The sequence below is a fragment of the Vitis riparia genome, chromosome 19 (assembly GCF_004353265.1).
Source record: "Vitis riparia cultivar Riparia Gloire de Montpellier isolate 1030 chromosome 19, EGFV_Vit.rip_1.0, whole genome shotgun sequence".
NCBI lineage: Eukaryota > Viridiplantae > Streptophyta > Magnoliopsida > Vitales > Vitaceae > Vitis > Vitis riparia.
In genome coordinates, this window is record NC_048449.1 from 20,762,916 (window position 1) to 20,776,570 (window position 13,655).

General features: G+C 34.2%; 1 protein-coding gene across 10 annotated transcripts; it reads right to left on the minus strand.

Annotated features, from left to right (window-relative positions):
* Window positions 1-200: 200 nt before the first annotated feature.
* Window positions 201-11,826, minus strand: LOC117908447 (putative disease resistance protein RGA1). 10 transcript variants are annotated; one of them, XM_034822029.1, is made up of 11 exons: window positions 8,275-11,826; window positions 7,306-7,543; window positions 6,712-7,191; window positions 5,579-6,131; window positions 4,398-4,808; window positions 3,848-4,277; window positions 3,451-3,667; window positions 3,143-3,347; window positions 1,808-1,894; window positions 1,130-1,202; window positions 201-1,027 (listed from the first exon to the last, which is right to left on the minus strand). In XM_034822029.1, exons 1-2 carry the CDS (start codon window positions 11,790-11,792, stop codon window positions 7,540-7,542), a joined length of 3,522 nt encoding a protein of 1,173 aa, XP_034677920.1. In that variant the 5' UTR covers window positions 11,793-11,826; the 3' UTR covers window positions 201-1,027; window positions 1,130-1,202; window positions 1,808-1,894; window positions 3,143-3,347; window positions 3,451-3,667; window positions 3,848-4,277; window positions 4,398-4,808; window positions 5,579-6,131; window positions 6,712-7,191; window positions 7,306-7,539. The 10 variants fall into 10 exon arrangements, with proteins under 10 accessions (XP_034677920.1, XP_034677921.1, XP_034677919.1 ...); XM_034822030.1 differs by having other exon boundaries at window positions 1,759-1,894; XM_034822028.1 differs by adding an exon at window positions 2,009-2,332 and having other exon boundaries at window positions 1,130-1,894.
* Between the last annotated feature and the right edge of the window lie 1,829 nt (window positions 11,827-13,655).

The following is a 13,655-nucleotide window of genomic DNA, read 5'->3' on the forward strand; positions in this document are numbered from 1 at the left end:
AAAATTTAGGAAACACTTCTAAAAATTTTAAAAATTACTTAGTAGTGTTTTCTAAAAAAACACTTGATAGGTAATTTTCATTAAAAAAAATACTTTAAGAAAAAATACTTCACTAAAAATACTTTAAGTAAAAATACTGTTAAACATACTCTTACACTCTTATTATGTTTTATTAAAACAACATGGTAGTGCCCAGATACGAAGAAGATGAAGCTAATTAGCAATAGATGCTCAAAATGAATTTTAAACATTTTACAATTCATCGAAATTTCAGAAATACATGGACTTACAGAAAGGCTCTTCATGAGAAGATATTCCACATTCTCTACGGAAAGTTTGGTGCCCTCTACAATGATATTCAATGGAATGGTACCATCTTCTGAAGGACGGCTACAAGATACAATATCTCAGTTGAATTTAGCAATAACTTTCTGAATCTTGCCCAGCAATCACACGTAAAATGATATTGTTAACATACATGAAGATGATATCCATCAAGCTGAGAATGATTTCTAGTAGATTCTTCTAATTCTGAACCAATGTCGGTTGAGAACTCAGTAGCATTATGGACACGACATAATTCTTGATAGCAGAGTAAATCATCATAGTTGGATGCCTGGAGTATCTAGTAGAGCCGCTCAACCTTTTTCCCCAGGAGACTTTCTATCTGTAGGAGTTGGTAAAACATTTGGCTCCAATGAAGACATTGTGCAGTTCTCTTTTGGTAAATCATCAGGCGCAATAGCTCGCTGGACCTAGGGATGATTGCTGCAGAATTCTTAACGGATTAAATATGATAAAGCTCAAAATTCCACCATTACTCAAAGCCTGTAAAATACACTTGACCCAACAGCTGCAGGAAATACTGAGAGGGTTGTTTCCGGAATAAGGTTGAGCTGAAGGTGTTTTATGACTCTATTGGACCATCATCTCCAAGGAGGCCAAATATGTGGAGGTTCCGTTCCATTGATCCCATAGCCAAGTATTTTGCACCTATCTAGACCAAATTTTACTCAAGTTGCTTTGCCTGCATGCAGGACTAGAAGAAGTCATATTGAAGATTGTAATGGAAGAATGATAAGACAGCAAGATAAATGTGACACAAGTTTGCAAGAAAACGAGACAAAACCTGTGCCAGACAAAATAGTGAAAGTTTTGATTCAGTTCCACTCCGATTTTACATTGGCAACTTGGTAAAAACTCTGCAAAACCAGAAGCCTTAATACCAATTTCCAGTTAAGCATAAGAAGTTCTAAGGTTTCATTAAAAACCCACCTATTGTAATCTTTCAAAATACATGAAAGGAAATGAACTTGCATATAACAGGATAGTTTAACAACTTCAAAAACTAGGTTTTAGAGAATTGCCATCTGAAAATATTTTAAAGATAAGCATATGTAAATTAATCATAACGGCTAGTATCAGAAAAAAGAAAAACCAATTTAACAAAAAAAAAGGCTAGCTAAATAAATTTATATAGCTTGCCATTGCAAAGGTCTATCATGGAGGAAATTACAAGCTGCCACATGAACCACAAAAGAAAAGTACCTTGCAAATTTTAGAATTTACTTGAGACACAATTTGACACTGAATATTCATTTTCTAGAGAAGTTCCCACCAATTTTGAGGCTATCTTCCACACAACTTCTGAATTTCTTTTGGTCAGAAACCAATTGTTTGGGCAATAGGACTGACATGTTTTCAGTAGAATGTGAAGAATACGCACAACTATATTACATGAAGGTGGATTGAACTTACTTTCCACCAACATAAGGAATGCCCTTCCTTGAATTGGCAGGAATCTCACCTTGAAACCCAGGCATAATTTGTCATTTCCTGGACAATTTTGGGATCATCAGTGTAGCTCTTGTAGCATCAACCCCACGTTGGATCTCTGCATACATATTATATATAGAGGGGTCCAAGATTAGAATAGTTTGAGAGCCATATGTCATTTCATTAATACCAAAATTTTATTCAAATGATTTTCAATAGTACACCACAATACAGGATGCCAAGGCATATGTACAACAAGTAGCTCTAACTTCAAGGGCAATTGTAGGATGACATAATCAGCCAAGTAATGATCAAACATCCTCTGCAATAAAATACTTAACCTAAGTTAGAGTATTTTGAGAATAGGAAGAGTGATACACCAAATTCCCTTTCAATGAAATAGAATATGAAGATGAAGAAAAGTAATTACCATTACTGTCAGTATATTTCAGAGTATTTAGATTCCCATGCTCAAGAAAATTTAGAACAGTGGGGAAACCAAATTTTCTTATGATTTAGTACTACATGTGCTCCTCACCAAAGTGTTAGTATTCTACTGTATATGAGAACAAACTAAAAAAGCTCAGAATTGTGGGGAAAAAAATTATATAAAGGGCAGCAATAAATTAATAATCCAAAAACTAAAAGCACAGAGAGAGAGAGAGAGAGAGAGAGGAATTATAGACCTCAATAATGAAGAGATTATAGACAACAGACAAAAATGAAAGAAAGCATATAGGTTTAGGAGAACGATGAAATTAAAAAAAAAATTAATTAAAGTGAGCTCTCTTTCCATATGCATCAACCATTAATAAGCCATACACATTTATCTCTCAAATATTGAACCAATTTGAGTAAGTTCTCAACATTATCTAAACTTTGGACAGAAAACACAGCAACTTATGATTTATTGGCAAATGATTAGTCATTAATGATAACAAGCATGAAATAAATTTCAAAACTAACCTAATTATTCAACAAACATGCACAGTGAACTTAAATAACATTATTAATATTTCCAAAAGTAATTGGTTGACATAATTATAAGTACATTCATCCAAAAATATTAAATTAACTCACAATTCAAAACCAAGGTTTGCCTAACATGGAATCTATTTAAGATTTCATATCTTCAGTAAACTACTTTTGCATCAGAAAAACAAAAATAGAGGGCAACAATTTTGGAAGACCAACAGTATAATGATAAAAAAATGGTCATAAAAAATGGAGGGATTGCACTTCTGAAAAATATTATAGATGACATGCTTGAATGAAAGAGCATAGTAGTCCTCTTGACATCTTTCAATAAGTATAACATTCTGATTTTCATGTATACATTATCAAGTATGGATATAATGTCACTTACTCTGGCAATGGTACTCCCTTTCAAAGTACTTTTTCAAACTATTGAGTCTGGCTACTTCAGATATGAGAAGAATAGTGCTACCTTCAATGGTCAATGCAAACCATTTAGGTTCCCAAGCTTGAGAAGCTTCAAAGATGGGAATTAACCAAACTCATGTTTTACTGATTCAGCAGTATATGCTGCTCACTCAACTCTCAGCTATAGACTACACATGGGAATAAAAAAATCAACATTGCAAGCAAAGTATAACACTTTTTTAACAAACTGATTGAGAAGTAATAAACAATAAAGGGATCAAAAGCATAAACCTGAATAGAAAGAATGGTTGTGACCAGTAACAAAAACTGAGGGCTAAGGTTGGTGATGCAATTGAGATAACCCTTTTCATATTCATCAGCCATCCATAACTGGCCAACATTTGTCTCTGGAACATTGAAGGGCTCAAACAGCATAACTGTGTTGTCACGGTGGCTCAAGCACTCACAAATAGCATGGAAAACAATTCTCTTTTGCTTGTGTACCCAACTGTACAATTAAAAATGAAAGAAAAGGCAGAAGTAGAGGAAATATTAATTTATCAGTGTCTATCTCTAGCCTATTAGTCATGATGAATATTACCAGAATAATGCAATATTTGTAACTGACGGGTTCTAAAACAATAAACATGAACTGAAAAAAGTAGGAAGAGAGATTGGCAGTGAAAACCTGGAATTGTGGAAGACTCACTCGAACTAAAAGAGACCAGTGAGTCCTTCATGCACCAGCCATCCATTACTTGTCAATATAAATTTGTCATTTTCCTTTTGGCATCTTCTCCTTATGTGTTAAGAGATTTTGAGGCTGTGTAGAGTGCCAATGGATTGTTACCTTCCAGTGGTGTCAAGCCACCAATCCATATGGTTATGAGGCTTCCCTTTGAATTGTATGCCACTGTCATCATCCTCATTCTCAAACAGATGTTCTTCTTAGTGGCTGTGACATGCGGAATATGTTGAGACAAAGACATTGTTCTCTGCACAGACAGTTTACAGTCTTGGAGAGAAGGGAGGTGTCACAGTCCCACCTCTAGCAGAGATATTTGGAGACTCACATGAAGGCAAGGCCAATGTGAACTCCAATCAGCTTTAGTTCCTCACTATTTTGAAGATGCAAAATTTTCAAAAACTTAGTGATCTATGTATTTATTCGAACATATAGACAGTAACTTATAAAAATTGAAGCTGTTAAAAGCAGGACAGAACATTGGATTGCAAACCTGAAATATGTTGTAGATGACAAGCTTCAATTGAAGAACAGAAATCCTATTAAATCAGGTACCATTGCTAGTCAATATCAATTTCAGGAAAGTTGAAGTGTTGAGTGATGCATTCCTTCTGGCAGTGATTCCCATTCTGGGCCAACAGCATTTTCAAGCTCATTAAGAGATGTCAGGCTGTCTTCTAGTCTAGTGAAGTTACAAAACAAGAGAAATGGATGATTTTAAGGATTTCCATGATGTTCACATTTCCAAGCTTCAATAGCGGAGGCATCAACTTAGTATTCGACAAAAAAGTCTCTCTGTAACATTTATTCCACCTCTCAAAGGTGATTAAATATTGCATCCACTGATAGAGATGTCCAAGCCCCACCATTATCCCTTTTTACATTGAATTTACACCAATTACATCTGCAAGAAAATAGTTAACCTGAGAAACTTCCAAACACAAATAGCAAGATCATTTTAGCAAAACAGAACTAGCAATTGATATCTTTAAAGATACATTTTTCAAACTTTAGTAACTACAAACATGCTTTCAGGCCACAAAGGTTCAACTAAATTATAATATCAATGGAACATTGTTTTTTCTCTATGCTAACCCTATCAATGGTTGACATAATAATCAAGTGTTTTTGTCTATGTTGTGCTTTGGTTCAAGTGATATTTAGAAAATAGTATTAAAACATAGAAATATCCTACTATTTTGTCTATGCTAATACATACACACAGCATAGAGAAGACAAGGAGTGTAGAAAATCAATGATGATGCAGTCATCAATAGTGGGAGAAGGATTACCTAAATTGAAAAGGAAGCAAAATTCCTTTCTGCATGAATCATCTAAGAGTATAAATTTTAGGGCCATGTGAAATCTTAGGCAAATTCAAGACTGATCTTCTTTGGGCTTTAGGCCAATGAATAATCTTGAGTTTCGAGTTTGCAAGAAAATAGTAACTAAATCAACCCTAGCGTTTTCCAAAAATCTTAGGATGTAAAAATTAAAGTAACATGATTACCTTGGTCCTTAATTACCAATTAAGAACTTGTCTAATTGTACATTGATTGGAAGATGCAACATTTTCATACTTAGTGAGATCTAAGCATTTTCCCAAATAGATTGGGGAAAAAAATGATAACAATTGAAGCTATTAAAAACAGGAAGAAACATTGGATTGCAAACCTGAAATATATTGTAGATGACATGCTTGAATTATAGAACAGAAATTCTTTATGAATCAGCCATCCATGTCAATTTCGAGAACATTGAAGTGCTGAGGGGACACATCCCCCTCTGGCAGTGATTTCAATTTAAGGCTGACATCATTCTGAAGCTCATTAAGAGAGGTCAGGATGGTTATTCAGTCTGATAAAGCTGCTAAACAAGAACAGCTGATGTGAGGCTACCAATACAGTTTAGTAATGTTGTCAAACTAGAACGGTCCCAAATTGTGAGTCTTTGTAGAGTGCTGAGGGAATCCATCTCGTCTAGTGGTGATATCAATTGAGGGCAAGAATGAATTCGGAGCTCTGCAAGTAATGTGAGCCTGCTTATCCAGCCTGGGAATGTTGTCAATTTAGAACAGAGAAGAGAGTCTGTCCCTCAGCAAGTGAGCAAAGCCTTTCCTATTGCACCAGCTCTCAATAGCTTGTCAAGATATATCAGAAGGCGTAGGCAATATTCAACTTATCTTCACCATCACCTTTTTTTGCATTATCTTGAAAACTATTAACACCTGTAACAAAATATTTAGTATAAGAAAGCTTCCAAATGTATAGAAAGCAAACCTGAGATAAGAAAATCATTTCAACAAACATATTTCGTTTCATGTCTCAAACTATTAAGATTGAGTACTTTCAAGAATGAGAAAAATGATGTTACAAATTGCCTTTCAGTGAAAGTAAAGATGATCTCAATACCATTATTGCTTTACTCCATAGCATTTTAATTCAAAAGGTCAAGAAACCTAAAATAAAGGGTGACCAGATTGTCGTATGATTCAATAAGATGCACTCCTCGTGCAAATTGTTGGTGTTCTACTACATATGAAAATTAGAAAAATCAAAACTCCAAACAGAATGTGCAAGTCTTTAACAAATTGAATGGGAAGTAATAAATTAACAATCAACAGTTTTAACATGTAAAAAGCAGATGGAAGGCCAACAACATAGATTTTCCCCCTCTTTATACATGCTAGTACATATGAGAATTAGGAAAACAAAATTTTAAACAAAGTATTTAAACTCTTAGAAGATTGATTGTAAGATTATAATAAATGAAGTCTTCAAAAACAGGAGAAATGTTTTATTACAAACCTAAAACATACTGTAGATGACATGCTTGAACTGAAGAGAGCAAGATCAATTCAAGAATCAACCATCATTTCTAGTCGACATCAATTGTGGGAACTTGAGAAATTTCAAGAGGTTAGTCTTTGAGTTTTCCTTTCAGCATGTTTCTAAGCTTAGATAGTAGGCTCATGGCGCATCTCTTCTGGAAGTGCTTTCATATCAGGGTAGTCAACAACTGAAGGCCAAACCATAGAGATAGCTTGTGAGGCTTCAAGGGTAGTGATTAGGAATCACTTGAGACAGACACATTAGGACACAACAGCTTTGAATTTTCAATAGCTCCAGAAAAGTGAGGTGTGGAATCATTGCAAAAGAGAATCCTTGCTTTCCAGTTACTGAAGGGAAATGAGGTGTTTCAGCCACAACGCTATCTCCTTTTGCTTACAACGCTATCAGGTTTTACTTTGATGTGGCAACAATTACATCTTCAATAAAATAGTTCACCTGACAGTTACATGATCCATTTAACAAACAAGATTACAAAGGTGCACAGAATTCTTAATAGATAGATAGAAAAATAAAAGATGAAGTAGCCATCAATAACAGGAAGAAGGGTACCCGAAATATATGGTTGCTATCATCCTCATTCTCTAACAGATGAAGTTCTTCTCAACGGCTGTGACATGCTGAATACGCTAAGACAAATACATTATTCTCTACACAGACAGTTTACAGTCCTCGAGACAAGGGAGGTGTCACAGTCCCACCTCTGGCAGAGATATTTTGAGACTTCCATGAAGAGGAGGCCAATGTGAGCTTCAATCAGATTTAGTTCCTCACTGAACTTCTTATTCAGCTGCATATGAGTATCAATAGGTCAGAACTAAAGACATAGTACAGAGTTTTTAATAAATTGATTGAAAAATGATAAATGATAAATGACTAAAGGATCAAAAGCTGAAAAAAGAGAGAAATTGCAAACCCGGATGATGAATAAATATTATGGATGGGACACAAACTAAAGAGATCATAGATTGGAGAGTATGGTGGAAGTGAGTTAACTCTGTCCAAATTGTGTCAAATTTAATGGCTTTTCTAATTGTACATTGATTTAAAGATGCAAACCTTTCAAACTTAGTGACTTTTTCAAACTCATCATTTTATCAAACAGTTTGGCAGTAAATAATAACAATCGAAGCTATTAAAAGCAAGAAGAAACATTGGATTGCAAAACTGAAATATATCAAAGATGATATTGTTGAATCAAAGAACATAAATATTTTATGAATCAATCATCCATTACCTTTGAAGCTCAAATTCTATATTGGCCATCTAGTAGATATGAATTTTTGGGCCATGAGAAATCCTTAGACCAAACCAAACTTCTGGCAGTGATTTTATGTTGGGGAATTGAAGAATTATCACAAACCTCTTAAATAAGGTGAATCTTCTATAAGATATTAACAAAATTCAGGTCAACCTTGAATTATAATTTTATACCATCATTAGCAATTGAATTGAAGAGCAAAACTTCAAAACTTCCTCTTTTAAGCATTTTATCAAATGGATATGGTGCACGTTTCATACCTGAAATGGATTTCTGCATCAAACCCGTCATCCACTTTTATTCGGACATGAGCAATCTTGGGCCAGTCTTCACCTTTTTCCCTTCGGCATCTTTTAGATAAGTGTGGACAGTCGGAGATTTCGAGTAGGTAGAGGGTTGTGAGGGAACGCATCTCTTCCGGCAGTGATGTCAATTTAGGGCATTTACGAATTTGAAGGTATTCAAGTGATGAGAGGCTACCCATCCAAGCTGGTAATGTTGTCAAACTAGACCAGTCGTGAATTGTGAGACTCTTGAGGATTCTAAGAGAATGCAATTCTTCTGGCAATGAAGTCAATTCAGGACAAGAACCAATTTCAAGATCAGTCAGCGAGGTGAGGCCGCCTATCCAGTTTGGTAATGATGTCAAACCACAAGAGTAGTCAATTGAGAGTGTGTGTAGGGCAGTGAGGGAATGCATCTCTTGGGGTAATGATGTCAATTTAGGACAATTTGTGATTCGAAGGTGTGTAAGCGAGGTGAGGTTGCCTATCCAATGTGGTAATGTTGCAAAATGAGAGCAGTCCCCAATTTTGAGAGTTTGAAGAGTGGAAATATGTTGATGAAGCTCATCTGGGAGAGACATCAAATCATCTATGTTTTGAATCCTCACAGACTTCAATGAAGAAGCAGTGGCCGACATTAACTCCCGCAATACCCCCTCTTTCACTTCATTCAGACACAGACTCTCAAGGCAAGGTAAGGAAGACAGTTTCAAGGATGTGGGCTTAAGGCAATGGGAGATGTATAAACTAGAAAGAAGATGAGATGAATGCAGTTCCAAGGATGCCAAGTCACCACAATACCTAATCTCTAATTGTGAAAGAAGAGGAGATGAAGGTAGTAGTAAGGATGTCAACTTAGGGCAAAAGGTGATTTCTATACTAGAAACACAAGGAGACGGATACAATTCTAAGGATGCCAAGTCATCACACTTGTTGATCAGCAATAGTGAAAGACAAGGAAATGAAGGAGGTGATTGTGTTGCTGAGTCCCTCCTCCATAATTCCTTCAACTTTGGCATAGAACTCAGATAGAGATTTTGAAGAGATGGGAAGAATGGCCCTTCTGATGAACACTCCATGTACTCCACCTTTCCCAGATGATGAAGCTTCAGAGACTTGAGGTGACGGAGTCGAACAATGCATGGTAGAGTCTGACATCCTAAACATGATGCCAAATAAATTGTGGTGAGGTTAGGGAGCATGGTACTCAATTCACCATTCATCATCCAACATGGAAATCCCTTACCTCCATATCCTATTATAAAGAGATCCTTTAGGTTTCGATGTGGTTGGAGGCCTACCATCACTGACTCAGCATCCTCACCTGACTGTTCTTCTTGACCATATGACCATTGTAATCCCAAGGACTCGATGTATTGTTTTTCGACCAAATTTGCTTCCCTGGATTCTACCTTAGCATCCATCACGTTTTCAAGCTTTTCAATCCATAACTCTCCTCTGAGGTTGTTCAGCATTTTTAATTCACTCAATCTGCCAACTTTACTCCCAGTTCCAACAACAAACAGTGGTAGGCTTTCAAGCAAAGATAACTCTCCTATCCCACATGTCATATGAGTCAAACTCCCACACCCTTGATTCTCCAAGTGCCTAAGATTAATCAATCTCCTCATATCCTTGGGAAATTTTTTTACATGCCCACAATTAATAAGTTTTAATGTTTGCAAATTATACAACCATGTAATAGCATGTGGGAGTACCTTGAAATTATTGTATGAAAGATCCAGATATCTTAAATGACTCATTTTGCCTAAAGATTTCGACACCTTTTTTACACTGAATCCATGTAGGCTCAACACACGTAAACTCTTAAAATTTGGAATAAGAGTACGCACAACTGAATCATTTTTAGAATATCTATTAACATTCAACATGGTCCTTGTGTGTTTTAGCTTCAAATCCTTCCCCGTAAGATTCAACGAATTAGAGAATGAAACGTGATAAACTCTTTCCAAGATCTCCTTCACATTATTTCCTAAACAAAGGACCTCAAATCCAACAACTGATTGTGCAAGATCATGTATAAGATCATGCATTTTGTAATATGATGTATTATCATATGCATCTTTTGTAACCTCCTCCAATAATGATCTTGACAAAAATTCCTCAAAATACCAGTTTCCTACACCTGAAGCTTGAATATATCCTTGTGCCATCCATAATTGTACCAACACTTTTTTCTCAATCTCATAGTCTTTTGGAAATAACGCACAATAACCAAAACATTGCTTCAAATGGAATGGTAGAGCATCATAGCTTAACTTGAGCACTGATAAAACACTATTATTATTTTCACCTTCCAATAACAACAAATTTTTGTTGTTTTTAATGGACAACCACATACTTTCTTCAGTTTTAATGCGCAATATTGCTCCTAGTGTTTTGAGGATAAGAGGAACTCCTTTACACATATTTACAATTTCTTTTCCAATTTCTACAAGGCTTGGATACAGTCTTTCTTGTCCTTCTTCAAATGCTATTTTTAAAAATAAATTCCAAGACTGGTTTTCTTTCAAACCTTTCAAAGAAAAAGGAAAATGATCAATACCCATAGTTGATGCAACGTTTCTATTTCGGGTGGTTACTAGAATCCTACTCCCTTTATCACCAACCATTAACAAGGTCCTCAATTCCTCCCATTTTTGGGAGTCATCATTCCAAACATCATCAAGTACTAGCAAGTATCTCTTCTGCCTTAGTTTTTCATGCAGGGAATCTTTCAAAACGTTTAATGACCCCAAATCTACATCTCCACCACTTAAGGATTCCAAAATTTTTTTAACCAGCAACTTTACATCAAAATCATCAGAAACACAAATCCATATCTTAAGCTCAAAAAAGTCAACTACTCTCATATCATTATATACCAGCTGAGCAAGGGTGGTCTTACCCAACCCTCCAATTCCAATGATGGCAACAGCAGAAAGATTTTTTTCATTCCCGGATGACACCAACAATTTTATTATCTCCTCTTTCTCTTCATCTCTTCCTAGCATTTCAGAGGTCAACACAAATGAGTGAGTCTCTCTCCGACTACTCTCTACCTCCCTGTGAACTACTTTCCCTTGAATAAGTTTTAGCATAGGGATTTCTTTCACAATTTCATCAACCTCTTCTTTGATATCCTTGAGTCTATCAGTCATCTTAAAACGAAATACAACTTGATTGGAAGACGAGAAGAAGTCACAGACCTGCCTTGCTACTCCACGCTGCAGCTGAAGCGTCTCAAAGTCATCCAACAAGTCATCAGCATCATACACAACATCTTTGAGCCTCCTCACCCAAGCTTTTACTGCATCGCTCTCCTCCTGCCTCTTCTCAGCATCAACCAGTACACCTTTGATGGTGTGCAGCTTCTTCGTAATCTTCGTCAACTCTTTTGTCACATCAAACGCAGATCCAATTTGTTGAAAAGCCGAGGAGCCTAACTTGGTTAAAACGTTAGCTATAGTATTGAATGGTATTTGTTCAGCCATTTTGGAAGAACTCAAACTACAGAACGCCAACAAAGTATGGTAAGAGAAGGAGTTGAGAGAATTGTAAGAGAGAATACCACCAGACAAGCAGTGATGATATACAGAGAGCTAGTGAGAGGATAATAGAAGAAGATGCAGTGGGCCTAATATGATATACTTTGATTAGTCAAAAAGCAATGTGAACTTATCATATGCTCATCAAATAATTTCTAGAAAGAGATTTCAATGTATTTATGATTTTTAGCCATGCATTTTTACATCACATTATGGCATTATTTTATATTGATTAGTTGCACTCCTTCTATTAAGGATGAATTAAGATAAGATTTATTTATGTAATTAGTCAATTGTTAAAGCTCAAATAAATTGATGATTTTATATAAATAAAATAAAATAAATATTGATGATTGAATTTTATGAATGGAAATTAATCAAAAACTTATGAAATATTAAAAGTATTTTTAAAAAATAAACAATGAAGTAATAATAAAGACGTCGAAGTACATGATAAACTACATAAAATTATATCCAATGAAATCAAATATTAAACTAATATTTAAATTGAATTAATTAATTATAGAGTTATCTCAATAAGTAAATAATTAAATAATTAAATTTATAACAATGATGCATAAACAATGAATCTAAATTTAATATTAAAAATTTTGAATTAATACTCAAATTGAACCATAGTCATAATTTATAACAATATTAATTTACTGACATACTCAAATTAATACTCAAAATTATAAAATTTTGAGAGAAATAAGAAAAATTTTGATGCAATTAATACGAGTTGTGCCTCAAAAGTATAAAATTTTGAGAGAAAATGAGAAAAAAAATAAAATTGATGCAATAATTAATACGAGTTCAGGAAGGCTTTCAAGTGGAATGGAGAGGAAATGGAATAGAGATGAAAGCATTTATACTGGGAATCAAAATAGCCGTTGGGAAATGTGTTTGATTGTTGGATCACAATCAGATCGAAATCTGACCGTTGGATCATGAAGTAGCCGTTGAAAACCGCTCCTGACCATTGGATGATATCAGGGATCATTACGGCCGTTGGACTGGAGAGACATTGGGACTTGGCAGGGGGCCAACGTCTCCTTTGTGGGTAACAAAACAACGGGGAAAGCCTGTGCATGTCAGCGTTCACATGCCAAACTGTCCTTCCATCACGTTAATTTTTATTTTTTAATGTTTTCAAATCACAATAATACGGAAAAAATTATGTTTTTAACCAACCACCCGTACCAAAAGATGAAATAGTAATTAACAAAAATATTATCTTTAACCTATTACTCTTCATATATCACTATTCTTTTTTATTTAATCATTTTCTATTATTTGTTTAAATTCTTTTATAAATAATTAAAAAATTAATATTATTTTTTATTTTTAAATTATAAATAAAAAATTATATTAATCATTCAAAGACTATTTTAAAACATACTTTCTAAAAAATATTAATTTAAATAAATAAAAAATATTTTTTATAATCATTTTTATCTTTTACATTTTAGAAGTAAATAATTTAATGATTAAAACACTGTTTAAATTAAATATATTCACTATTTTAATTTATTTTATATTAAAAATTATTTTAAAGTTTTTTTTTTACTATTATTAGATAAAAAGTTTAACTTTTTTTAATCTTCTTCCTTCTTTATTTTAATAACTTTTTGAATCGAGTTTTAGTAATAAGTTATATGAAATGTTACAAATTTATTTATTAATGATTTTTTTTAATGATTTGAATTAATTGAAAAATTATTAAAATAAGAAAAAGAAAAGAAAAGAAAAGAAAAGAAAAGAGAGATGATGGATGAAGAGTTTTTATTTTAAGTACTCAATTAAAAT

Coding starts and splice junctions, on each gene's coding strand:
- LOC117908447 (XM_034822032.1), bottom strand. CDS start 11,792: ATGGCTGAACAAATACCATTCAATACTATAGCTAACGTTTTAACCAAG.